The following is a 27982-nucleotide window of genomic DNA, read 5'->3' as shown; positions in this document are numbered from 1 at the left end:
CAGCAACTATTAATAAGCATTAATTGAATGCAAAAAATAGAAGGAAGAAAGTGTCATTGATAATGACACCTGCCATTCATTAAGTAATAGCTGTGTTCCAGGCATAGTACTAGGCACTTCACACATCACAGGCAGTCAATGCATAAACCTAGGCAAGAGCAGGAACCCAATAGGATGTAAGAGCAGAAGCTGAATGGAGGTGCCACAGGGCATACTAACTTGAATAATTTGGCTGACTATTGTACATAGCTGTGGAAAGAAGTGAGAAATAAAGAAAAGAAGAATTAAGGCCACATTATGCATAGAGCATTGTTTGCTGTGTTATGGAGTTTAGAGTTTATTTTACAGGTGCTAAGGAGCCCTTAAAAGGCCTGGAAAAAAGCCTCCAGAGAAAGATTCTTAAGGATTCAGCATGATCTTCAGTGAAGGCGGAAGATGCTGTTTAAAAGTTGAGGGGAAAATATGGTAGTGGAATTAGGAAGGGAAGATCCTGCTGTTGACTTTCCTCTCAAAATAGAAGTGAATTTCATGAAGTGTATAAGAAAAGGATGAAGTAATCTCGGTCTGAGGAATTTGGTAGTCCACTGTACTCTCCTGCCCTCGGATGTCTAGCAGTTCCATTTTAGAACAGCCAGCAGAGCTATGCAAACCTTTTGAGCTGTGGCAACTCCTAGGAGATGGTGTTTGTTCAAAGGTGGCAATGATAGGACTCCAGGGGAGTAGCTGTGGAAGTTTGGATTTAGCTTTCAGGTACCTTTTTGGAAAAGTAGAAGCTCATTTGGCCAGAGTGGAAATGGAATTAGGAGAGATGGACATTCAAATTTACTCACTTCAAGCTTGATCTAGCTTTAGACCAAGTTAGCCCCACAGTGAGATAATCTGGCAATGTACATCCATCATTTCCCGATGTTCACTGAAGTTATAGCAGAGAATGAAAACCACATTTCTTGAGCTGTAATACAGCTGGATTTCATCAACCACAGATTGAAATTGAACTATTCAAGAAAGGGGTTAAGAGAGACAGAGGAGAGAAGTCAGACTCAAGTTTCAGCAAGGTCCAGTGTTTTCCAATTCTCTAGTCCACACTGAATTCATCCCTATTGTAAATATTAAATACACCTGCCAAGAGAAACAAGTTACTCTCCAAGAACCTAAAATTGTTACAAAGGATAAACTTTTAGGTTCTTTCCTTAGTTACATCAACTAGATCCCACTGATATGCCATTAAAATCTGTGTACTGGGATGACTATCCCAGGGAGTATTAATAAAGTAAAATAGGTTTCAATGACATCATTAACTCAGTGTCTATCTCTAAAATAGTAGTCTCCCTGTAGCAAGAGCCAGGGCGCAACAGCAGCCAACACTTGAACAAATGCACACAAACTCCTAAGGTTTCTTACCTACTGGCCTCCTTGGGCTTTCCTGACAGCCTCATGGGTACTTAGAACTGACAAAAGTCTCAGGGAGGTACAGACCTTTGTCTGTGGGCCCTGCTATCCTAGTGCCCTATCCAGTATCCCCTGGCTGTGTTGAGATCTGAGGCTAACAGACAAAGTTGGGCCCTACTGGGTAATTCATGGTTAGGGACAGCAGGCTATTCTGCCAGCCTTATTTATAAATAGTTTTAGGGGCACCTGGGTGGCTCAGTTGGTTGAGCGTCTGACTTCAGCTCAGGTCATGATTTCACAGCTCGTGAGTTCGAGCCCCACACTGGGCTCTGTGCTGACCGCACGGAGCCTGCTTCAGATCCTTTGTCTACCTCTCTCTCTGCCCTTACCCTGAGCATGCTCTCTCTCTCTCTCTCGCTCTCTCTCTCAAAAATAAATAAACACTAAGAAAATATATTTAAAAATATTAAAAAAAATAGTTTTGGACATTTTTAATACATAGTATTAGAAGTAAAACACACGGTTTTCTTCTATCTCCAATTCCATAGTTCAATTTCATGGTATTATGCAGGTAGGTTTCTGACTTCAAGAAAATCTTTTTTCTGTTTCACTATCCAGTGACTATTCACTGACAGTTCTAGCATGATCACTCTCACTGTATGGGAGACATTAATGAGGGTAACATTTGATATGGGCCCTTCCCTTACCCCCTTAGCGGTCAGCAGGCAAAAAGATCCTACAGGGCATAGTCCCTTTTCCTGTGGTGTGGCATGAAAAGGCATATGGCCTCAGATGTGGCTCCGCCACAAGCACCCACACTCTAAAGGGAGGACAGAGGGGCTGCTAGTGTGGTGTGACAGGATAGAGGTGGTAGTTACTCATACCACTTGGCTCCCTTGTTGATGAAAGTGCCTTCAGAGACTGAACTTCTCTCTGCCTTTCCTCTGAACAAGCCCAACCTACAGAGACAACAGCTGTTCTATTCTCCAACCAGAAGAGAGAAGGTTCACTGCATTGCTGGGCATGGGCCATTCATTAATTCATTCATTCATCTGCTCACTTACCTGGTATTTATTAAATTTTGATAGCGTGGTAGGCCTATGTGGTTAAAAAGATATTCATCTTTTTAAGAGTCCTTTCCTCCAAGTAGCTCACAGCTAGTGGAGAATAGATGTGAAAAATATTTATAATACAATGAAAGAAATAATGCAGTGTAATAAAAGCTATGATAGAAATATCTGCCAGGTCCTAGCTGAAGCATAAAAGCAGATATAACTCTGACTTATCAGTAACTTCCTTGGAGTCTAGAAGATAGAAAATTGAATTTTTGATTTGTATTCAGCTTTGTTGGAGTCCCTGAAGATTAATATCTACTTATATCTCTTGTTACATTTCAAGACAGAAAGTTAATTTGAGGGAGAGGATTTGTAAACAATTTACTATACCAGTGTCAGTACAATGACAATAATAATAGCTAGTGCCATTTATTGGGTGCTTCCCATGTGCCAGGTGCTGTTAAGCCCATTACATACGTCATCTCATTTAATCCTCACAACAATCCTATGAGGTAAGTATTATCATCTCTTTTATATATGTTAAGATTGAGGCTTGGAAAAAGACAAGTAACTTTGCTTTATAACTTTGTTTTTGTTTTACTCTTTCCCCTACATGGTAAAATCTGGTATGTGTAGTTTCTTAGATATCACCGCCCGCTGCCTAACCCCAACTTTGTTTTTAAAATAGTGAATAGGGGCGCCTGGGTGGCTCGGTCGGTTAAGTGTCCGACTTCGGCTCAGGTCATGATCTCGCGGTCCCTGAGTTAGAGCCCCGCGTCGGGCTCTGTGCTGACAGCTCAGAGCCTGGAGCCTGTTTCAGATTCTGTGTCTCTCTCTCTCTGACCCTCCCCCGTTCATGCTCTGTCTCTCTCTGTCTCAAAAATAAATAAACGTTAAAAAAAATTTTTTTTGGGGGGCGCCTGGGTGGCGCAGTCGGTTAAGCGTCCGACTTCAGCCAGGTCACGATCTCGCGGTCCGTGAGTTCGAGCCCCGCGTCAGGCTCTGGGCTGATGGCTCGGAGCCTGGAGCCTGTTTCCGATTCTGTGTCTCCCTCTCTCTCTGCCCCTCCCCGTTCATGCTCTGTCTCTCTCTGTCCCAAAAATAAATAAAAACGTTGAGGAAAAAAAAAAAAAAGAATTCAAAATTTAATATTTAAAAAAAAAAATTTTTTTTAAATAGTGAAATAAAAACCTGAAGTGCCCCTTTGTGAGATTTGGGACCTCACGCAATATAGGTTTTGGCATCACAAACTTTAGAGGCAGAAGGGGAGTCTTAGGAAGTCACATTTTATAGGAGGAACTGATACCCAGAGGAGTTCAACATTTCAGCTGTTATTCAGTTCTCTGGGTTCTTTACTGGGAGAAAAGGCTTTTGTCTTCTAGGCCAGTAAGTATTACTGCCCCAAAGCTACAGGCTCAAGGATGTGCAAACTCTAGGATTTAGTACAATCATCTTTACTAAATGCTGTTAAACATTTCAGCCAACACCAAAAATATTCAAGATGGAGGCACCTGGGTGGCTCAGTTGGTTAAGCATCTGACATCAGCTCAGGACATGATCTCACAGCTTGTGAATTTGAGCCCTGTATAGGGCTCTGTGCTGACAGCTCAGAGCCTGGAGCCTGCTTCAGATTCTGTGTCTCCCTCTCTGTCTCTCTGCCCCTCCCCTGCTCGTGCTCTGTCTCTGTCTCTCAAAAACAAATAAAAAATGTTAAAAAAATATTCAAGATGAAACAAAATTAATTTTTTAAAGTTAGGAACACAGTTCCTAGCTCAACATCAGAATTTCATAGCTGATTAGTTGATAAGGTGCTTTATCCCACAAATGCCATGTACTGTCATGGTGAACAAGATAGCACTACCCGTAGTTGTTTACAATTTAGTAAACAAGGGGCAGACATGAAATCAAACAAAATAACTATGAACAGGTATGTACAAAGATCTAGAGAGTTATAGAAAGGTGTAAAGCACTGATTCTCAACTGGGAGTTAGTTCCACCCCCATACACCTAGCAGACATTTGGCAATGTCTGGAGACAATTTTGACTGTCACAACTAGGGGAGAGGGTGCTACCAGCATTTGGAGAGCTGAGGCCAGAAATGCTGCTCACTGTCCTAAAATTCACAGGACAGCCTCCCATAAGAAAAACTTAGCTAGCTCAAAATGTCCACAGGGCTTACGTTGAGAAACTCCAGTATAGAGCCAGCAAAATATATTCTACAAGGGATGGGGGAGGAGAGTAAAGCTTAGGGGGTTGGTTATGGAAGAGTTTACTAAAGAGATAATGATTGGGGTTGGGAGAGAGGATCCCCAGCAGAAGGGACATGTGCAAAGCCACATATTGGCATATTTGGGCAATCCCAAACACCAGAGGAATTGTTGTGGGCATTAAGACTGGACAGCAGGCATTCCATAGGAGCTAGACATTCAATGAAATCTATTGAGTTAGAGAAAATCTGGTTCCGTGATGGCTCTTTATATGTTGGTCACTCAAGAGCACAATCTAGGTACAGATCTCTGTGAACTAAAACTGCCCAAGAAAGCTGTTTGAAATAAGGCTTTTCTCATCTTGCTTCCTTAGGTCCTAGGGTTTTCCAGGCATTTGTTACTTTCTCAGAAATAGAGTTGGGGCTGTTTCAATGGAATGTGAACTCTGAGAGGTGGGATAGGTCTCTATTAAAGCCACTCAGGTGGGGTCTCAATACTGGGATCACGAGAAGAGATGATGTGGTTATTTCTCATGCATTATGCTTATAGGCAGATGATGATGTTTATTTATTTCCTCTTTCATAGAGAATCCCAGTCCAGAAATGGGAATATGTGAACCTTAAGATTAGACTGCCACCTTGAATCTAATTGGGTTGCCTTCCCTCTCCCCTCCCCCCACAAAAAATGGGGGTGAGTGGGTAGGCCATTCCAATCAGGCTTTCTCTCTCTCTTAAGCTAATGATGATCAAAGCAACTGACAAACTGCCACGGAATCTGCTAGAACTCACTCTGGCCTTGCCCTATCCCCAGCTGCTGAACTTTTCTTCCTTCTGTCATGCTCTGAGCCCATTCTTAGCAAACTACCAGGCACCTGATTCCTGGTCTGCAGCTACCCTCGTCCTGTTGTGGTTTGATTCAAGTGCCTGCCTCTGTTCCCTGGTGGCCCAATGATAGAGCTTAATGGAGGTGAGTGACCCTACCTTAACTCAGCAAATTTTCTAGGCATAGTGTGGAAAACAAGATCACAGAAGGGGGTATGGATCTTACAGCATGAAAGGAAATTCAGGGAACTATTTAATTTATGACAGCTTATAGCTGCTATACTCTCTTCAGGTTTACTCTACTTGGTAGGCAAGTAATGACACCTACATAAACTTTTGAGAAAAATTAAAATAAATGCTATACAAAAATTTACTTTCTTTATTAACTAATCCCTTAATTTAATTCATTCATTTTTTTTATAGTCTAAAGATTGTTTTATTTCAGTATGCATGGATCTGTTCCATCCTTTTCCTTTTAAGTTTTAATTCTGGTATAGTCAACATACAGTGTTATATTAGCTTCAGGTGTGCAATATAGTGATTCAATAATTCTATGTTACTCAGTGCTTATCAAGATATGTGTATTGTTAATTTCCTTTACCTATTTCACTCATACTAATCACTTTTATTTTATTTTGTTTTATTTTATTTTGTTTATTTATTTATTGAGGGGGGGCAGAGAGATAGGGGAGCAAGAATCGCAATCAGGCTCTGTACTACAATGTGGGTCTCGAACTCACAAACCATGATATCATGACCTGAGCTGAAATGAACCGAGCCGAAATCAACAGTCAGATGCTTAACCAATTGAGCCACTCAGGCACCCCTAATCACTTTATTTTAGATTGAAAAAATTTATTATGTATAACTTGGTTTGCTAGTTATACTATTACATGTGGTATTTTATATTTAGAATCAAACTGATTCTCACAGGGATTAAACATTTTCTTTTTTGTCTTCCAGTTATTTTATTTTAGCTCTAGCTGCATCTTCCAAAATTGATGAATTAAATCTTTTTTTTTTTTCACTATAGCGAGGTCTGGAGTTATTTATGCCTATTAGAATTCTGAAAAGTTATAAACGGAATTAGCATTAGCTACAATATCATTTAAAAAATTTTTAATTCCAGTATAGTTAACATACAGTGTTATATTGGTTTCAGGTGTACAATATGGTGATATGCCAATTCTGTACATTACTCGGTGCTTGTCACAATAAGTGTACTCTCTGGGGCGCCTGGGTGGCTCAATCGGTTGAGCGTCAGACTTCGGCTCAGGTTATGATTTCGTGGTCCGTGAGTTCAAGCCCCGCGTCGGGCTCTGTGCTGACAGCTCAGAGCCTGGAGCCTGTTTCAGATTCTTTGTCTCCCTCTCTCTCTGACCCTCCCCCGTTCATGCTCTGTCTCTCTCTATCTCAAAAATAAATAAACATTAAAAAAAAAAGTGTACTCTCAACCCCCTTTGCCTTTTTTCCCCCCATCCCCGAATCCACCTCCTCTCTGGTAACCACCAGTTTATTCTCTGTAGTTAAGAGTCTGGTTTTTAGTTTGTCTCCTTTTTCTTTGTTAATTTATTTAGTTTCTTAAATTCCACATATGAGTGAAATCATATGGTATTTGTCTTTCTCTGACTGACTTATTTCGCTCAGCATTGTACCCTCTAGATCCCATCCATGTTGTTGCAAATGGCAAGATTTCATTCTGTTTTATAGCTAAATAATAACCCACTGCATATATTATACATACTACATCTTCTTTATCCATTCATCTGTCGATGAACACTTGGGCTGTTTCCATAATTTGGCTATTGTAAATAACACTGCAATAAACATAACGGTGCATGTATCTTTTCAAATCAGTGTTTTTATTTTCTTTAAGTAAATATCCAGTAGTAGAATTACTGGATTATATATGGTAGTTCTATTTTTAATTTTTTGAGGAGCCTCCATACTGTTTTCCACAGTGGCTGCACCAGTTTGCATTCCCACCAACAGTGCACAGGGTTCCTTTTTCTCTATATCCTCACCAACACTTGTGTTTTTTATTTTAGTCATTCTGACAGGTGTGAGGTGATATCTCATTGTAGTTTTGATTTGTATTTCCCTATTGATGAATGATGTTGAGCATCTTTCATGTGTCTATTGGCCATCTGCGTATCTTCTTTGGGGAAATGTCTATTCATGACTTCTCACTTTAAATTGGACTATTTGGTGTTTTGGTGTGGAGTTGTGTAAGTTCTTTATATATTTTGGATATTAACCCTTTATTGGATATATCATTTGCAAATATCCTCTCCTATTCAGTAGGTTGTGTTTTAATTTTGTTGAGGAGTTAAACATTTTTAATTGAATTCCTTTAAGATCTCTTCAGAGCTAAAATTAAGGACGTTATATTCATTTGAACCATGTGTTTTCCTGACAGACAAAAGAAAATGTGTATTTACAGAAAGAAAGCTGAAAAAAACTCACTGAAATTCATCAACAAGAAATTTTGACACCTGAATCATGTTCTGATATATCATATCTATCAGCTTCTACTTCTTACAAAGTTTAATTAAACATATATTAAGCATTAAGATAAGATTCCTCAGTTATGGAACCTTTAGGTTTGCTCTTAGTCTTATCTGTTCTTAGCTGTTGAAACAGAGTTATACCTATTTTGTTTATAATTTCTAGAGGGAAAAGTAAACAATACCGTCTACTCCTACTATACTCTTATTACTATTGTCTCTTCCCACCACATTCTTATTAAGGGGAAGTTAGTAAAAGTAGACACTTTTTCATAACAGTTAAAAATTTGTGTAATAGTGAGCTTCCCATGATTTCAAATGTTCAGGGAGTAGCTAGAAAGGAGTTAATTAAATGACTTATGATCTCTTTCAACCCTGACAAACTGGTTAAATGAACAAGTTCATAATCTTTCTTTCTTATGTGAAAGTGACAGGGCACACGAAGCATGCATATATTTTGCTCTGGTGCTTGAGCTGTTTGTGCCACATAGTTTGTTTTAGATGAATTATATTTCTCTGCTCTGAATTCTCTGCTCTGCTAATTTTTCAGCAATCTGCCCATCAGAGTTTTTGAAAATTACTTTGAAGAAATGAAAGCTGAAAAGCAACTAATGCCCTTTAAAAAAGGCAACAAATCCCTTTAAATATTTTGCTGATCCTGATTTCAAAAGTTCACAATCTAAAACTTTTCAGGAAGAAAAAAAAAAACCTGTGAAAAATTAAGCATTTTTTTCTGCAAGTTTCCAGTAATTTCACTGCTCTACTTCGTCCTTGCCTTTTCTCTCCTTATAAGAATATGCAAAATGAGTAGAAGGAGGTGGATATGCTTTCTTAAAAGTGATTGCTGCCATCCAGGAGCTTTCTAAGGATGAATTCTTATCCTGGACTTGAATTTCTTTCCTTCTGCCTTAAGGTTAGGCTTCCTCTAAGGAGCTGGCAGTAGGTGTGATTTCCTAAGGTTTCCAGGTAGAGAAATTTCAGAATCTCCTTTGTTTTTCAATTCTATTTTTCCCTCTAGAGCAGTGGGAAATTGTTCCAGCTGTTTTGCCTCACAGGTTTGATCCACTTAATGAATTAAATTGCACAAAACATTGATTTGCCCTCTGCTGACTCAATGATTAGGAAAATGGGCTTTGGGGTCAGATAATCAGTTCAAATCCAGGCTCCACCACTTAATTACTGTGTGATCTTGGCAAGTTATTTAACCTCTCTAAGTTTCAATTTCCTTAAAAATGGAAGAATAATACTGATCTCATATGGTTGTTATGAGGATTAAATGAAATAATGTGCATAAAGCATTTCACACAGCAAATGGTCAGTAAATATTAGTTAATATGATTAAAATAACCTTATTTTATAGCAGAGGCTATATTCTTGAAAGTCAGAGTAATTGGCAAAACATCAATTGGAAAGATATTAATAATAAAATAACAGGGTCGTGTAGATGGCTCAGTTGGTTAAGCATCTGATTTCGGTTCAGGTCATGATCTCGTGGTCTGTGAGTTTGAGCCCCACGTAGGGCTCTGTGTTGACAGCTCAGAGCCTGGAGCCTGCTTTGGATTCTGTGTCTCCCTCTCTCTCTACCCCTCCCCTGCTCATGCTCTGTCTCTCAAAAGTAAAATAAGACATTAAAGTAATTAAAATAATAATAATAAAATAACAAAAAAATCATATAATGTCAACAATAACATTAAATATATATTTTCATATCATAAAATTCACCCTTCTAAAGTTTACGATTCAGTGTTTTCTCACAGTCACAAAGTTGTACAACCATCACCACTATCTAATTCTAGAATATTTTCGTCACCACATAAAGAAATTCCATACCCATTAGCAATCACTCTTCATTCCCCACCTTGTCCTAGCCCTGGAAACCACTAGTCTACTTTAAATGTATTTTTAAAACACATGGAATAAAAATTCCTAAATGGCATCCATTTCCAAAAGATACTGCATTCACTAGGATTAAAAACTAGCTCTGGTAGAGACAATCTTTCTCTTAAATTGCCAACTGGCCAGGTTCTCCCACAAGTTCTATCATATTCAGAATGCATCTAATTTTAAGTTTTCCAGACAGACTGATTAGCTTAAAATGCAATGTTGTTTTTGCTTGCATATTCCCTGAGGGGCATATTTTTATGAGTTTTGTCTTCTAAGCACATACTGAGAGGGTGGAGAATAACAGATTTTTTCCTCTTTATTTCCATAGAATTGCCCACTCAGTCTAGTACAAAAAAAGGGAATAAACTTAAAAACTTTTTTTTGTTATCTAATGGTTAATGGAACTTAAATGAATCATTAATATATGAAAGGATGGTAAATTAAAAAATTTTACTGTACAACAAAACCATGGGAGATAAGACTAGAAATATGAGTTTGCAACATGTAGAGAATTCTGAAATCTGCCTTTTTAATAAAAATAAAAACACCACATAACTTATTTTGGTATGCTATGGAAAGCAAAAGAAGATATTTGAGGCAGGGAAGGGTTAGCAATTATTATTAGTTCTATTATTATTAACTAGACTTTATAATTGATTAGATGATGGGGGAAAAAAGAGAACACCCAAAGATGACTCATATTTCAAAACTGGGATATTGGTGGTGCAACAGAAATAGGGAAGCCAAGAGCAGGAACTGATTAGGGAGAAAGAGGAGTTATGTTTCAGGCTTATTTAGTTTCAGGGACCCTGTTGTGAGCTCAAAGATATGGGCTCAGAGATACAGATTTGGGGGGCTCACCTTTATAGCAGTTGTACACAAAGTTTGGAATGAATGGCTTCCTTGGGAAGAAGAGAGTACAGAGCTAGAAGAGAGCTGAAGATAGACCATAGTGATTGTTTACACTTAAGAAAGTGGAAAGAGGAAGAGAAACCAACCAAGGCGGAGGAGTGGTCAGAGAAAGAAGAATTAGAACAGAATCATATCACAGAATTTTAACTGGGTTAATTTCTTAACCCAGTAAGTTAAGAAGGATGAAGATTGAGAGTAGGTCATTAAATGAGTGTTTAGCAAACTCCATGGCAAGCTTTCAGAAAACAGTTTTTATAGCATGCTGGGGTAGAGAGTTTGTTACAAGAGCAGAGATTCAGACAAGTTATTTTAAGTAAGAGGTAACCAAGAGGTAACCACACTGACCATGAGGGTAAACATCCATGACTCCAACTCTTTTGCTGAGCCCCTACTATAGCAAGGCATTGTGTAGGCATACGAATCCAAGAAGAGTCCTATAACAGTGCTGTGGTTAATGTAACACAGTTACTCTCCACATTTGTTTCTCTCTATAATTCTTGTCTCTAAGAGCTTACTGACTCCACCCTACATCTCTCCATGTCTTCTATTTAAAATTTAGCTCCTGGGGCACCTGGGTGGCTCAGATGGTTGAGGGTCTGGCTCTTGATTTTGGCTCAGGTCATGATCTCATAGTTTGGGAGATTGAGCCCCATGTCGGGCCCCATGCTGACAACAGCTACTTGGATTCTTTCTCTCTGCCCCTCCCCTGCTCATGCTGTCTCTCTCAAAATAAGTAAACTTAAAATAAGTAAATAAAATTTAGCTCCTAGATTCTGTTTCCTTTATGAGTCTTCATGCCATGACCTTTCATGTTTCCAATTTTTAGGATTTGCTTCAACTGCCAATTTCCTGATTTTATTTCCAAAGTTAAATTCGCAAGAGGTTCTATTTTGCCCAGATCATCTTTTCCATTAGGTCACACCTTGGGTTGTTGAACAGCCTATGAAATGGGTCAGAATACTACCTGTATTTTATTTACCTGTGGCTTGGGAGAGAGAGTAAAGGCCACATGATGAATGTAGTCTTGACCTTTAGCATGGACTATAGGAATGTCAGCAACTACAATTAACACATCTAGTAGGTATTGGGGATGCATCTTGGTTTAAAAATCCAAGTATGCAAAGAATAGTGCATAACCCTTTCCATAACACTGCTTAATATTGACTTTGAGTCTCCATTCCTGTGGGCTGGAGAGAAATTCAACTTGTAATCTTTGGGGACAGACATGTGCACTGATTACCACTGGTCAAGGTGGTGTATGAAGGACATACTGAAATATCTCTATCTCCCCTCCCCCAACCAAATACATAGAAATGTTGGTTAAAGTGCCAAAAACAATTTAAGCTTAGGTTTTCAAATGGTAGAATAAAAATAGTGGTTTTATTTCTTTTTTGCTCAGAAACTCATCCTTCTTTAACTCAAAACTACAAGGAGAATGAAAACTAGACCAACTCTATTTGCAATACAACTAGAGACATCTGTAAGCCTAGACCACAACCCTTTGAGGAAGTATGCTTCCTTTTTTTTTCCCAGAAGAAACAGAAAACAGGAGGACTAGGGGTAAGGTGGCAGACCTTTGACAGAATAAGGCAGCATATTCTCCAAGATAATTGGGCTTACATGCAGTATGCCTAGAGAACAGCTTTAAATGCCTCTATGACCACAGTAAATACAAGAATGCAAAGCCAGGTACATAAAACGAAAACCACACAAGTAACAATTATATATATGTGCTGGGTCCCAATAAACTGAAAGCACTTTTTATATTCCCCATCATATCTTTAACACACCTTTTTTTGTTACCTTTGAGTAGGAAGTAGCCACATTCAAATGAGTTAAGGTATAAGAAATAAAAAATACCACAAACTTTATTAAAAGTAAATAAACATAACATATAATATGTACAGATGGCACATGGTGCCAATTTTATTTGTAGTTATTATAGTACTCCAACTCATGTTTACAAGTTAAACCTTTGTCACAGCCTTGGCTAAATCTTGAACTAGTGCAGAATTTAGTTGTGCTAGAGTGCTGATCTTAGCATGCTTAGATGTGGCATACTTGTTCTTGATAGTCATGTGCTTTGTAAGCCCACGATTCACCATGACTATATTCTTAGCCAGGTGTTGCATAATATTTAGAAGGGATTCTTCAGTGTATGACAGGTAATGCTGTCAAGTTGGTGTCCATTCACCATTGTCGAGAATTTTTAGTGCCAGGCAAAAAGTTCCTGCCGCAATCTGAGAAGGAGGAAAGTGTACCATATCGTAATCCAGCATAGTTAGTTCCATCAGGTATTTGGCCAAAGTATGTTGCTCAACACCAACCTCTCCAATCTTAGATGCTCTCCGAAGGAAGTGCAGGGGTAGAGGGCGGCCCAGACCAAAATGTAAAGATCTTAGAATCTTCATTTCCATCTGTCTGATTTGGTGCTTGGTGTAAGAGTCGTCAGTCACAAAGGCAAAGTTACCAATTTCTGGAGGGTACATTTCTTCGTATTTACTTGCAATAAACATGGCAGTGACACCAACCAGCTACATCATCTTCTTGGGTACACAATTATTCTGCATGAGCCGATCAATAAGGGAAACAGTCATGTACATGGTCTCCTGCAGTAACCTGAATTTCATTTGAACCTGCACTAGCCAGTCAATTAGGATGGCTCTCATGTTTCCAGTGACTTCACGACCCAGTAGGTATTTTGGTCTTACTGCTTGCTCTTCCTCAAGTTGTCTCAGATAAGCATAAATATCTTTCACATATTCACTACAAAGGTTTGGATCAGCTCCATTTTCTGCATCCACATCATTCACTGTAAGAATTACATCAGAGAGAGCCTGACACAGATATTCTTCTGCAGGAGCACATCCAGATGTTTCCACTGGGCTTGGAGATGGAGTATCAACCAAAATAGGCTCCGGAGAAAGTTTTTCTTCTTTAACAGGCTCATGTTCTGGCTCTGGTTGGGGCACAGGTACAGACACAGGCTCAGGTGCTTTGAAGTTTTGATATTTTTTTAGCAATAACTTTTCCAGGAGCCAAAGTTTTTGCTTCCTTTTTCAGAGGCAATTTGGCTTGTGGCTGTTCACTGACTTTGTTACCAAGCATGTGATAATGGATGCTTAGGAATGTAGATTTTGTACAAAACAAGAGCGATACAGCTCTCCAAAGGAAGTGCCAAGATCCACAAGCACTTGTAGGGAACAATGAGAACAGGCAAGCAGGCTAAAGCAGGAGCTTTTAAATACCCTTTTGTCAGGAAATATAGGAAGGTGAAATTGAACAAGGACAAATAAGCCATATTTATGGAAAGCAGTCTGTTGGTGAGGAAGAGTGGAGGGGACAGACTGCATTGTAAGCAACTCTGCAGTGCTGATGGTGGGGGAAAGTGAGGGCTATACAAACTCATACACACATTGTTTCATAAAGAAAATAGCCTCAAATATGGCCCTGTCCCCAACCTCTTGCAAATTTCATATAAATAGCTGATTTTGGAAAAACTCACCTTATTCAAAGATGTTTAAAGAAACAAAAAATAAACAGCACCTATAAAAAAGAATGGGAGAAAATGTCCAGAGCAAAGCACAGAGAGCTAGAAAATGTCATTGGAAAGTAAGAAAAGGAAATTAAGAGGAATGGAGGCTGAGTAAGAAGCTCCAATGTTTGTCTGATAGAAGTTTCAGAAAAAGAGACTGGAGAGAATGGTGGAGAGCTAATATTCAAAGAGAAAATGGTTATATTAGATCCAAGCAGGCAAGATCCAAGTTTGGAGAGATCAAGTGTCAGGGATAGGGAACATAGGTGGAGTGTGAAGCTAGGGAACAAAGGCCTAGGAACATAAGCCAAAGCACTTGGACCGAAAGAGGTGAAAATCTAGGTATGGGAAGAGAGCAACAGAAAGAGTCATCAATGAATGGAATTTGATGATGAGTTAAATAATTTTTACCCATGTTCCCCTGACAAGAATAGATATGAATATGAGTGAAACTAAATCCACAGATAAAAGTAAATACAAACTTCTAACTGGGAATGGGGGGCTAAAAATGAGAAAGCAGTTCTGGATACTCAAATTTTCGAGGGGGTGTACAGCAGATGGAGAGAACTCTGGTTCTAGAATTCTTTGGATTCCTTTGATTCTACCACTAACTTGAGTATCACAGCAAGTTCTGAGTTCTAGTTTCCCTTTCAAGAGCATGAGATGTAACCCATGGGCCAGTCCTCAGGGATTCTGCCTCAGATAAAATCTTCTGTCTATATTTAAGTTTTTCATCCTTCAGAGGACATAATATACAAGTTGAAAAATAGTATATATACATTTAACATTTTTTTCTCCCATAATAATCTTCCTCACTTTTGTCTGTCTAAGGTATAATCTTTCAAGTCCCATCTTAGAGATCCTAGATGTTTCCCTTGACCAACCCCCTAGTCAAGTGCCAGGGACCCATCCATTATGCTCCCCTAAAACATTCTTATCTTCATCATGCACATTATCATCCTACATTGAGGAGGTCTCATCTCAGTCCCCATTTTAATCCTGAATCATAGCCTGTCAGCTTTAGCATTTATTTAGGAAAGAGTAAGAATACACAGAGCTGGCCATGGTACATGCTGGGAGCAATGGGTGCTTGTATTTGAAAGTCTGGGGTCGGCAAGGTCATTTTAGGACTTCTGGTAGAAAACTTCATAGGAAGCAGAGCCCAGAATTCTGAGATCTGAGCAGTCAATAGTTGTAACTATGTCCTCCCACAGTTAGTCAGACAAGCCCCACTGGGCACCTGAGACCCCAGGAATTCAATTCTGGTAAAGATGTGGCCTGTGAGATGAAACTATAGCCCCTCCTTGCACCGACAGGCCCAACCCATGGCTGGTAAGATAGGATATAGATGAGTGGAATGGAACAGAAAAACAGTACCCACCTAGACCTGGGCAGTACTGGTCCTTTCCTGGGCCTTACTTTGAGGCTCCTAGTCTGAGCCTTCTCCAGCAATGTTCCTCTTCACAAGACAAGGAGCCCATGAGACTAAGGAGCTTATGCCCTCTCCTACTTTGAATCACATACTGTGTATCCAGGACTCCAAAATTCTCTGCCCAAAAGATTCTGAGCCCACTTCTAGGGCCTCCATAGCTCCCACAGGCAGCTGTGTGCCCAAAGGGCACCTGTGTGTTGGTGTGTGTGTGTGTGTGTGTGTGTGTGTGTGTGAAGCTTGGTTGTGTGGACTGGGCTTTCCACACATGTGATTATGAGGTATATGGGACAGGGTAAGGGGTTCCCTGAGAAGTGAAAAGAAGAATGGGCCAGGGGCTTCTAGTTGTACTTTATCCTCACCTATAAATGTTAGTGGAGACCCAGACATGAGCAGCTTATGGGCAGAGCCTCTCTCTAGTTTACGCATTTTAATGCCCTAGCAAGTATGGGTATTAGGACAGAGCTAGCATTATAGAATACTTACCTCATCAGACTCTTAGGAATTGAGATCGAAGGCATTTCTGGTGGTTACACATGAAATAGTAGTTATAATATAGCATTCAACAAGATAGGATACTGTTCAGTATAAAAATTTTGGCTCTGGAATCAGTTATGGCTTCAATTTTTTTAAATTGAGGAAAAATTTACATGACAAAATTAACCATTTGAAAGTGTACAATTCAGTGAGTGACATTTAGCATATTCACAATATTCTGTAACTATTGCCTCCATCTAGTTCCAAAATATTTTTAAAAATTGTTTTTAACATTTATTTATTTTTGAGACACAGAGACAGAGCATGAGTGTGGGAGGGGCAAAGAAAGAAGGAGACAAAGAATCTGAAACAGGCTCCAGGCTCTGAGCAAGCTGTCAGCACAGAGCCTGATATGGGGCTTGAACAGTTTTGCAAGTTCAATAGTTGTTTGTGGAGTTCTCCCTGGAGAACTTAGTGACGTCAGTCCTGAATTCAATTTTTTTCAATTTTAAGTACTAAACTCAATTTAGTACTTAAAATTAAAAGTTGGGGATTAACACATTTGGTGTAGGTGAGAAAATAAAATGAATCTAGCAGCTGCTAAGGGCTCACTGCAACGTTACTCTGTAGAAAAGTGTGTGATGGTTACCATTTCAGTCAATAGAAAGGGTTGGGCTCCTTTTCCAGTTTAATCCTTTTCCTGACTACTCCTGTTTCACTGATTTTTTTTTTAATGTTTACTTATTTTTTGAGAGAGAGAGAGAGAGAGAGAGCATGCAGGGGAGGGGCAGAGAGAGAGGGAGACAGAGGATCCAAAGCAGGCTCCACGCTGACCTCAGAGAGCCCGATGCAGGGCTTGAACTCATGAACTGTGAGATCATGACCCAGCTAAAGCTGGACACTTAACCAATTGAGCCACTCAGGTACCCCATTCTGATTGATGTTCTTAAAGTCTTATCTAGAGCCTCTACTGAGTCCCAAAAGCAAAATCCCAAAAGTGTTTAGAACTACAGAGAAAAAAAGAATTTTTTTCTTGAGTACTCTTCTCAAAATGAAAGGTGGGAAATACTAGGTAATTATAGCACCTGCTCGGTTCATTGAGTTCCAACTTGGACACTCAAGTCTATCTAGAATAAATAAGAGTAGATTTGCTGGCTTGAGATGTCTGCTTGGTTATAAAAAGAATGGATTATGGAAATCATTCAGAAATGATGTGTTGCTTCTCTACAATTGCTTCTCTTTTGGAAAATAATCTTTCCTAACCTTCTCACTTCTTTTTTTTTTTCTGTTTGTTTTTTACAACTTCCTTTTGGGTACATAGTCATACATAGACAGAGGTGGTCACGTAGGTGATATGATTAGAGCAGAGCCAGGAAAGCAACATGTAAAAGAAATTTTGCATACACAAGTCTGAAATTCTGTGATTTAAGATGTATTACTTTGGGGCTGCCTGGGTGGCTCAGTTGGTTAGGCATCCAACTTTGGCTCAGGTCATGACCTTGTGGTTTGTGGGTTTGAGCCCTGCATCAGGCTCTGTGCTGACAGCTCAGAGCCTGGAGCCTGCTTTGGATTCTGTGTCTCCCTTTCTCTCTGCCCCTCCTCAGCTTGTACTCTGTCTCTCCCCGTCTCTCAAAAATGAGTGAATGTTAAAAAAAATTTAATGTATTACTTTGGGATTGGAGGGGAAGATCACAGAGTAGGAAAATCCTGAGCCCACCAACTTCCATGGACATATCAAGGCTGCAAGCACATATAGAGCAACTCTCTCAGAGAATGACCTGGAGACTAGCAGCCAAAAATGTAATTAAAGAGCCACACTGAGAAGGGCAGGAGGGAAAGTGATGCAGTCTGGTTGGAAACCAAACGTTGGTGTGGTGACCTGCAAGGAAGAAGGATAACACAGGCACTGAAGTCCTTCCAGAGAAGTGAGGGGTTCAAGTCCCATATCGGGCACCCTGTGAATCTGCACTGGGGAGATAAGTCCCCATAACATCTGGCTTTGAAAGTAAGTGGGGCTTAACTCTGGGAGAGTTGGAGGGTTATAGGAAACTGAAACTCCACTCTTAAAGGGCCCACAAACAATCTCTCTTGCTCCAAGACCCAGCACAGAGATAGCTGTTTGAAAATCATGTAGCGTGTACGTGAAGGATATTTATTGATTAATTTTAGGTGTGTGCTCACAGGGCAAGGATCTGTAGCAACCTTGTCCAGGAAAAGAAGCACAGAAGGTACCATTTTTCTTGCCCTCCTTCAGCCTAGTTGGCTTGATGCTGGCAGGTGCCAGTTCTGACACTCTCCATCTACCTTGCTAGTACAAATTGCCTGTCCCTGTGTTCCCCCGCAGAGCTACAATGCCCAATCTGCCTCACCAGGTGTTCCCCCCAAGTGGCTGCACCCTCAATCACCACACCAAGCAGGCAGCCTCAGCTGGGACTGGTGCCTTGAAAAGTGACTCCTCTCCTGGGAGGCAGGGGGGCCAGCCCTGCCCACCAACACACCTGCAATGGTCACAGCCAGGCCTTGCAGCCAGCTACACCCAGGACCAGCCACACTCACCAGCATGCTCAAAGCAGTTGCAGCCCAAGCAACAGGAAGGCACATGCAGCCCACACAGGAAATACCCCTGCAGTGCCTGATTCTGATGACCAGTAGGGACTGCATTTCTGGGCCCCACAAGATGACTTCTATATAAGACTACTACCTTCAAGAATAGGAAGTATAGCTGATAACAGACAGACAAAATGAGAAGACAAAGAAATATGTTCCAATGAAAGAACAAGATAAAACCTCAGAAAGAGAACTAAACAAAATGGAGATAAGCAATCTACCTGATAAAGAGTTCAAAGTGATGGTCATAAAGATGTTCAATGAACTTAGAAGAAGAGTGGATGAACTCTGTAAGAACTTCAACAAAGAGATGGAAAATATCAAAGATAGATAGAACGAATCAGAGCTAAAGAATACAATAAATGAGAGTGCTGCCAACACCCTGGAGGAGAAGCAGAGGTCATTACTGAATTTGAAATATTTAAAGTGGATACAAAATTGAATTTGAAATATTTAAAGTGGATACAAAATTGAATTTGAAATATTTAAAGTGGATACAAAACTGTTTCAGCAATGCAGACAATTAAGTGTGTCGTTGTGGGCAATGGTGCCTTTGCTAAAACATGTCTCCTGATATCCTACACAGCAAATTACCATCAGAGTATGTACCGACAGTTTTTGAGAACTATGCAATCACAGTTATGATTGGTGGAGAGCCATATACTCTCGGGCTTTTTGATACTATAGGGCAAGAGGATTATGACAGATTACGACCGCTGAGTTATCCACAAACAGATGTATTTCTAGTCTGTTTTTCAGGGGTCTCTCCATCCTCATCTGAAAATGTGAAGGAGAATTGGGTGCCTAAGATAACTCACCACTGTCCGAAGGCTCCTTTCTTGCTTGTTGGGACCCAAATTGATCTCTGAGATGACCCCTCTTCAATTGAGAAACTTGTCAAAAGCAAACAGAAGCCTACCACTCCAGAGACTGCTGAAAAGCTGGCCTGTGACCTGAAGGCGGTCAAGTATGTGCAGTGTTCTGCACTCACACAGAAAGGCCTAAAGAATGTATTTGATGAAACAATATTGGCTACACTGGAGCCTCCAGAACCGAAGGAGACCCACATGTGTGTGCTCCTATGAACATCTCCAGAGCCCTTTCCACGCAGCTGGTGTCAGCATTGTACTAAAAGCAATGTTAAATCAAACTAAAGATTAAAAATTAAAATTCGTTTTTGCAATAATGACAAATGCCCTGCACCTACCCACATGCACTCATGTGAGACAAGGCCCATAGGTATGGTCCCCTTCCCCCTCTCAGTACTAGTTAATTTGAATAATTGTGTATTGTTAGAAAAGTGGTTAGTACTAGTTTTTGTTTTGTTGTTTCAAAAAAAATTTTTTTGTTTTTTTTGTTTAAAAGCAAGGCATGCTTGTGATGACTCTGTAAAAGACTAATTTGGTTGTTGGGAGCTGCTTCCAGGGCTCCATCCACTCTGCAGAATAATCTGGGACATTTAGGGTTTTTTTGTTTTTGTTTTGGGGGGGGGGGAGTATGTGTGGGGTTTGTTTTCATTTAGTCATGTTTTTTAAATTCAGTAACCATTTTACAGCCCTTAAGGGGAAGAGGACAGAATGACTCCACATTCCACTTCCTAGATCTAGTTTAGAACACTTGTCCCCCACCTGGTGCTCTTAGGAAGGAGTATAGTAAATAACTCATTTAATAACATACTCCTTTTTGAAAGTTTCCTTTTCTCTCTACCCTTTTTTTTTAAGGGCAGGTAAGCTAGTTTATTAAATGTTATATGGACACATACTTGTACATTGATTCTTATTTGACACTAACTTATGATGAAATTCTTATTCTATATATCCGTATAATTTGTGATGTGTTAGTAACATTGAAGTGGAGACTATAATACTGTTTATCAGTACTTGAATTTGTTATAACATTTTTCATTACTCTTTTCCCTTATCTTCTTTTTTTTTAATATGAAGTTTATTGTCAAATTGGTTTCGATACAACACCCAGTGCTCATCCCAAGAGGTGCCCTCCTCAATACCCATCACCCACCCTCCCCTCTCTCCCACCCCCCATCAACCCTCAGTTTATTCTCAGTTTTTAATAGTCTCTTATGGTTTGGCTCTCTCCCTCTCTAACTTTTTTTTTTTTTCCCTTCCCCTCCCCCATGGTCTTCTGTTAAGTTTCTCAGGATCCACACAAGAGTGAAAATACATGGTATCTGTCTTTCTCTGTATGACTTATTTCACTTAGTATAATGCTCTCCAGTTCCATCCACGTTGCTACAAAAGGCCATATTTCATTCTTTCTCATTGCCGAGTAGTATTCCATTGTGTATATAAACCACAATTTCTTTATCCATTCATCAGTTGATGGACATTTAGGCTCTTACCATAATTTGGCTATTGTTGAAAGTGCTGCTATAAACATTAGGGTACAAGTGCCCCTATGCATCAGCACTCCTGTATCCCTTGGGTAAATTCCTAGCAGTGCTATTGCTGGGTCATAGGGTAGATCTATTTTTAATTTTTTGAGGAACCTCCACACTGTTTTCCAGAGAGGCTGCACCAGTTTGCATTCCTACCAATAGTGAAAGAGGGTTCCCGTTTCTCCACATCCTTTCCAGCATCTATAGTCTCCTGATTGGTTCATTTTGGCCACTCTGACTGGTGTGAGGTGATAGCTCAGTGTGGTTTTGATTTGTATTTCCCTGATGAGGAGTGACATTGAGCATCTTTTCATGTGCCTGTTGGCCATATGGATGTCTTCTTTAGAGAAGTGTCTATTTATATCTTCTGCCCATTTCTTCACTGGATTCTTTGTTTTTTGGGTGTGGAGTTTGGTGAGCTCTTTATAGATTTTGGATACTAGCCCTTTGTCCCATATGTCATTTGCAAATATCTTTTCCCATTCCGTCGGTTGCCTTTTAGTTTTGTTGATTGTTTCCTTTGCAGTGCAGAAGCTTTTTATCTTCATGGGGTCCCAATAGTTCATTCTTGCTTTTAATTCCCTTGCCTTTGGAGATGTGTCAAGTAAGAAATTGCTGCGGCTGAGGTCAGAGAGGTTTTTTCCTGCTTCTCCTCTAGGGTTTTGATGGTTTCCTGTCTCACATTCAGGTTCTTCATCCATTTTGAGTTTATTTTTGTGTATGGTGTAAGAAAGTGGTCTAGTTTCATTCTTCTGCATGTTGCTGTTCAGTTCTCCCAGCACCATTTGTTAAAGAGACTGTCTTTTTTCCATTGGATATTCTTTCCTGCTTTGTCAAAGATGAGTTGGCTATACTTTTGTGGGACCAATTCTGGAGTCTCTATTCTATTCCATTGGTCTATGTGTCTGTTTTTGTGCCCAAACCATACCATGCTGTCTTGATGATTACAGCTTTGTAGTAGAGGCTAAAGTCTGGGATTGTGATGCCTCCCACTTTGGTCTTCTTCTTCAATATTACTTTGGTTATTTGGGGTCTTTTGTGGTTCCATATGAATTTTAGGATTGCTTGTTCTAGCTTCGAGAAGAATGCTGGTGCAGTTTTGGTTGGGATTGCATTGAATGTGTAGATTGCTTTGGGTAGTATTGACATTTTAACAATATTTATTCTACAAATCCATGAACACGGAATGTTTTTCCATTTCTTTGTATCTTCTTCAATTTCCTTCATAAGCTTTCTATAGTTTTCAGCATACACATCTTTTACATCTTTGGTTAGGTTTATTCCTAGGTATTTTATGATTCTTGGTGCAATTGTGAATGGGATCAGTTTCTATATTTGTCTTTCTGTTGTTTCATTATTAGTGTATAAGAATGCAACTGATTTCTGTACATTGATTTTGTATCCTGCGACTTTGCTGAATTCATGTATCTGTTCTAGCGGACTTTTGGTGGAGTCTATCGGGTTTTCCATGTATAATATTATGTCATCTACAAAAAGTGAAAGCTTGACTTCTCTTTGCCAATTTTGATGCTTTTGATTTCCTTTTATTGTCTGATAGTTGATGCTAGAACTTCCAACCCTATGTTAAGCAACAGGGGTGAGAGTGGACATCCCTGTCATGTTCCTGATCTCAGGGGGAAAGCTCTCAGTTTTCCCCCATCAAGGATGATATTAGCTATGGGCTTTTCATAAATAGCTTTTATGATGTTTAAGTATGTTCCTTCTATCCCGACTTTCTTGAGGGTTTTTATTGAGAAAGGATGTTGAATTTTGTCAAATGCTTTTTCTGCATTGATTGACAGGATCATATGGTTCTTTTCTTTTATTAATGTGATGTATCACACTTATTGATTTGCGAATGTTGAACCAGCCCTGCTGCCCAGGAATGAATCCCACTTGATCATGGTGAATAATTCTTTTTATATGCTGTTGAATTGGATTTGCTAGTATCTTGTTGAGAATTTTTGCATCCATATTCATCAGGGATATTGGCCTGTAGTTCTCTTTTTTTTGCTGGGTCTCTGTCTGGTTTGGGAATCAAAGTAAGGCTGGCTTCATAGAATGAGTCTGGAAGTTTTTCTTCCCTTTCTATTTTTTGGAACAGCTTGAGAATGATAGGTATTATCTATGTTTTAAATGTCTGGTAGAATTCCCCAGGGAAGCCATCTGGTCCTGGACTCTTATTTGTTGGGAGATTTTTGTTTGTTTGTTTGTTTGTTTTGTTGGGAGATTTTTGATAACTGATTCAATTTATTCGCTGGTTATGGGTCTGTTCAAGCTTTCTATTTCTTCCTGTTTGAGTTTTGGAAGTGTGTGGGTGCTTAGGAATTTGTCCATTTCTTCGAGGTTGTCCAGTTTGTTGGCATATAATTTTTCATAGTATTCCCTGATAATGGCTTGTGTTTCTGAAGGACGGGTTGTAATAATTACATTTTCATTCATGATTTTATCTATTTGGGTCATCTCCTTTTTCTTTTTGAGAAGCCAGGCTAGACGTTTATCCATTTTGTGTATTTTCTCAAAAGCACCACTCTTGGTTTCATTGATGTGCTCTACCAGTTTCCTTTAGACTCCATATTGTTTATTTCTGCTCTGATCTTTATTATTTTTCTTCTTCTGCTCGCTTTGGGGTGTCTTTGCTGTCCTGCTTCTAGTTCCTTTAGGTGTTCTGTTAGATTTGTATTTGGGATTTTTCTTATTTCTTGAGATAGGCCTGGATTGCAATGTATTTTCCTCTCAGGATTGCCTTTGCTGGATCCCAAAGCATTTGGATTGTTGTATTTTCATTTTAATTTGTTTCATATATTTTTTAATTTCTTCTCTAATTGTCTGGTTGACCCATTCATTCTTTAGTAGGGTGTTCTTTAACCTCCCTGCTTTGGAGGTTTTCCAGACTTTTTCCTGTGGTTGATTTCAAGTTTCATAGCATTGTGGTTTGAAAGTGTGCATGGTATGATCTCAATTCTTTTATACTTATGAAGGGCTGTTTTGTGACCCAGTATATGATCTATCTTGGAGAATGTTCCATGTGCACTTGAGAAGAAAGTATATTCCATTGCCTTGGGATGCAGAGTTCTAAATATATCTGCCAAGTCCATCTGATCCAATGTATCATTCAGGGCCCTTGTTTCTTTATTGATCCTGTGTCTAGATGATCTATCCATTGCTGTAAGTGGGGTGTTAAAGTCTTCTACAATTACTACATTCTTATCAATAAGGTTGCTTATGTGTGTGAGTAATTGTTTTATATATTTGGGGGCTTCCGTATTTGGTGCATAGACATTTACAATTGTTAGCTCTTCCTGATGGATAGACCCTGTAATTATTATATAATGCCCTTCTTCATCTCTTGTTACAGCCTTTAATTTAAAGTCTAGTTTGTGTGATATTGACTTCCAGTAGCATGATAGATAGTTCTCCATCCACTCACTTTCAATCTGAAGGTGTCCTGAGGTCTAAAATGAGTCTCTTGTAGACAGCAAATAGATGGGTCTTGTTTTTTTGTTTTTTGTTTTGTTTTTTACCCATTCTGATACCCTATGTCTTTTGGTTGGAGCATTTAGTCCATTTACATTCAGTGCTATTATTGAAATATATGGGTTTAGAGTCATTGTGATGTCTTTAGGTTTCATTCTTGTAGTGACGTCTCTGGTACTTTGTGGTCCTTGCAACATTTCACTCACAGAATCCCCCTTAGGATCTCTTGTAGGGCTGGTTTAGTGGTGATGAATTCCTTCAGTTTTTTGTTTGTTTGGGAAAACCTTTATCTCTCCTTCTATTCTGAATGACAGATTTGCTGGATAAAGGATTATCGGCTGCATATTTTTCTGTTTATCACATTGAAGATTTCCTGCCATTCCTTTCTGGCCTGCCAAGTTTCAGCAGATAGGTCTGTAGATAGTATACTATAGTATACTATAGTAGATAGTATACTAGATACTCTTATGTGTCTACCTTTGTAAGTTAAAGCCTGTTTATCCCTAGCTACTTTCAGAATTTTCTCTTTATCCTTGTATTTTGCCAGTTTCACTATGATATGTCATGCAGAAAATCGATTCAAGTTACATCTGAAGGGAGGTCTCTGTGCCTCTTGGATTTTAATGCCTTTTTCCTTCCCCAGATCAGGGAAGTTCTCAGCTATGATTCGTTCAAGTACACCTTCAGTCCCTTTCTCTCTCTCTTCTTCTTCTGGAATACCTATGATACTGATATTGTTCTGTTTGATTGTATCACTTAGTTCTCTAATTCTCCCCTCATACTCCTGGATTTTTTATCTCTCTTTTTCTCAGCTTTTTTTTCTATAATTTTTATCGTTTTTTTCTATAATTTTTTTCTTTAATTTTATCTTCTTTTTTGACATTTTCCATAATTATATCTTCTAATTCACCTATTCTCTCTTTTGCCTCTTCAATCTCTGCTATGGCTGCCTCCATTTTATTTTGCACCTCATTTATAGCATTTTTTAGTTCCTCATGACTATTTCTTAGTCCCTTGATCTCTGTAGCAATAGATTCTCTGCTGTCTTCTATGCTTTTTTCAAGCCCAGCGATTAATTTTATGACTATTAGTCTAAATTCTTGTTCCATTATATTGCTTAAATCATTTTTGATCGATTCATTAGCTGTCACTACTTCCTGGGGTTTCTTTTGAGGAGAATTCTTCTGTTTTGTCATTTTAGGTAGTCCCTGTGGTAGCTCCAAACTGCAGGACACTTCCCCTGTGCCATCCGGAATAACTTGTGTTGGTGGGCAGGACCACAGTCAGACCCAATGTCTGCCCCCAGTTTACCACTGGGGCCACAGTCAGACTGGTGTGTACCTTATCTTCCTCTCTCCCAGGGGCAGGACTCACTGTGGAGTGGTGTAGCCCTGTCTGGGCTACTTGCTCACTGCCAGGCTTGTGGTGCTGCTTCGATGGGATCTGGCCAAGGGAATATTAGGTGGGGTGGATCCACAAGGTGCACAGGAATGGGAGGGGCAGGCTTAGCTCACTTTGCTGTACGTGGTCCCCTGCAGGAGGGGCCCTGTAGCACTGGGAGGAAGGCAGGCCCATTGGAGGGATGGATCCACAGAAAACAGCATCGGGCATTTGTGCGGTGCAATCAAGTTCGGTGAGGGGAGCTGGTTCTCTTTGGAATTTCGGCTGGGGGATGGGAGAGGGAAATGGAGCTTGCCAGTGTGTTTGTTCCCTGCCGAGCTGAGCTCTGCCTTCCAGGGCTCAACAACTCTCCTTTCCGGTGTCCTCTTGCCCTCCCCGCTCTCCGAGAGCAGGGCTATTGACTTTTAACATTCCAGATATTAAGTCCCGCTGGCTGTCAGAACTCACGGAGTCTGGCCCCTTCGCTTTTGCAAGCCAGACTTCAGGGGCTCTGCCATGCCAGGCAGGTTGCCCCTCCACCGCCCTGGCTCCCTCCCGCCAGTCTGTGTATTGCACACCACCTCTCCGCCCTTCCTATCCTCTTCCGTGGGCCTCTTGTCTATGCTTGGCTGCGGACAGTCTGTTCTGCTAGTCTTCTGGTGGTTTTCTGGGTTATTTAGACAGATGTGGATGGAATCTAAGTGATCAGCAGGATGAGGTGAGCCCAGCATCCTCCTATGCCGCCATCTTCCACCATCTCTCTCTCCACCCTTGAGTAGGTCCAGTACTTGATGAAACTCATGAAAGCGGGTGGAACCTGTCTTACCCCTCCTCTTTTCTAGGATGCACTCTATATGTGACTGTGACTTTCAGGGAAATTTGTCTGTCATTTTCTGATTTTTTTTTTGAAATTAATTTCTAACTTCTTTCACTGATAAATGAAGAAAAGTATTACACCTTTTGAAATACACCCAGTGGATTATGTAATTAAAAAACATTTTTTTTCCCTGTCACTGTCTTATATGCTTAGCATAGATGTCCAGCTTAATAGCATATGACAAGGTGTTCCTAGAACACAATCAAAGACCTAGTAAATTGAGGAAATGTGAGTGGTGGTGCTAGAAGACAGATGTCTATGGAATGATGCACATCCTCTTTCAAGTTGGGAGGATGAAGACCTGCTTAAAGAAACTAGGGGTGGGAGTGGAGGTGGGGAGAACATTTAACAACATGGGACCAGTCAGAGAAATCCCCTTATTTCTGTTTTGCGTATGAAGAACCCTAGAGTAGCTAGGTAAGGCTCTCTAGTTTAATTAAAAAAAAAAAATCATGGAGTCTTATGAAGACTCTTCATAAGTATTTTTTTTAATTTTTTTTAATGTTTATTTATTTTTGAGACAGAGAGAGACAGAGCATGAACGGGGGAGGGGCAGAGAGAGAGGGAGACACAGAATCAGAAGCAGGCTCCAGGCTCTGAGCCATCAGCCCAGAGCCCGACGCGGGGCTTGAACCCACGGACCATGAGATTGTCACCTGAGCTGAAGTCGGACGCTTAACCGACTGAGCCACCCAGACGCCCCTCTTCATAAGTGTTAATAGGGATTTTATCTGCTTATTTTGGTTGCAGTTCCCAATTTTTAAAAATGTTTAGGTAATCTTCTCCACCTTTCCCAAATCCTAATTCTTATAGATTCTGTTGAGCCAATGCTTTCACATGTCTCAATTCTTTGTATATGCATTCTTTTCAGATGTATTAAACTAACAAAAACCCTTCACACACAAAAAGAATACAATAACTGAAATGAAAATACACCAGAGAGAAGCAACAGCAAATTGGAAGTTGCAAAATGAATCAGTGATCAGGAGGAAAAGGTGATCAGTGGAAAACACCGAGACTGAACAAAAAA

At 39.8% G+C, this 27982-nt stretch overlaps 1 protein-coding gene, 2 long non-coding RNA genes and 1 pseudogene across 4 annotated transcripts in view; 2 read left to right on the top strand and 2 right to left on the bottom strand.

Moving 5' to 3' along the window:
* LOC116737742 overlaps positions 1-27982 on the bottom strand; it is a 121413-nt gene that overhangs the window by 1957 nt on the left and 91474 nt on the right. The window lies entirely within an intron of this gene.
* LOC116738142 lies at positions 325-27846 on the top strand. Of its 2 annotated transcripts, none has more exons than XR_004343789.1 (4): positions 325-335; positions 18351-18357; positions 26728-26734; positions 27703-27846. It is a non-coding gene; the product is annotated as an uncharacterized LOC116738142 (long non-coding RNA). The 2 variants fall into 2 exon arrangements; XR_004343788.1 differs by having other exon boundaries at positions 27675-27846.
* On the bottom strand, positions 12631-14081 carry LOC115515989 (G2/mitotic-specific cyclin-B1-like). Its single transcript, XM_032593645.1, is given in 2 exon segments — positions 12631-13778; positions 13780-14081. Coding segments are annotated over 2 exon segments (933 nt in total). The 5' UTR covers positions 13884-14081; the 3' UTR covers positions 12631-12949.
* LOC115515985 lies at positions 19299-20054 on the top strand (annotated as a pseudogene).

This window comes from Lynx canadensis, chromosome B3 (assembly GCF_007474595.2).
Source record: "Lynx canadensis isolate LIC74 chromosome B3, mLynCan4.pri.v2, whole genome shotgun sequence".
In the NCBI taxonomy this organism is placed as follows: Eukaryota; Metazoa; Chordata; class Mammalia; order Carnivora; family Felidae; genus Lynx; species Lynx canadensis.
This window is presented reverse-complemented; position numbering and strand designations above follow the sequence as displayed.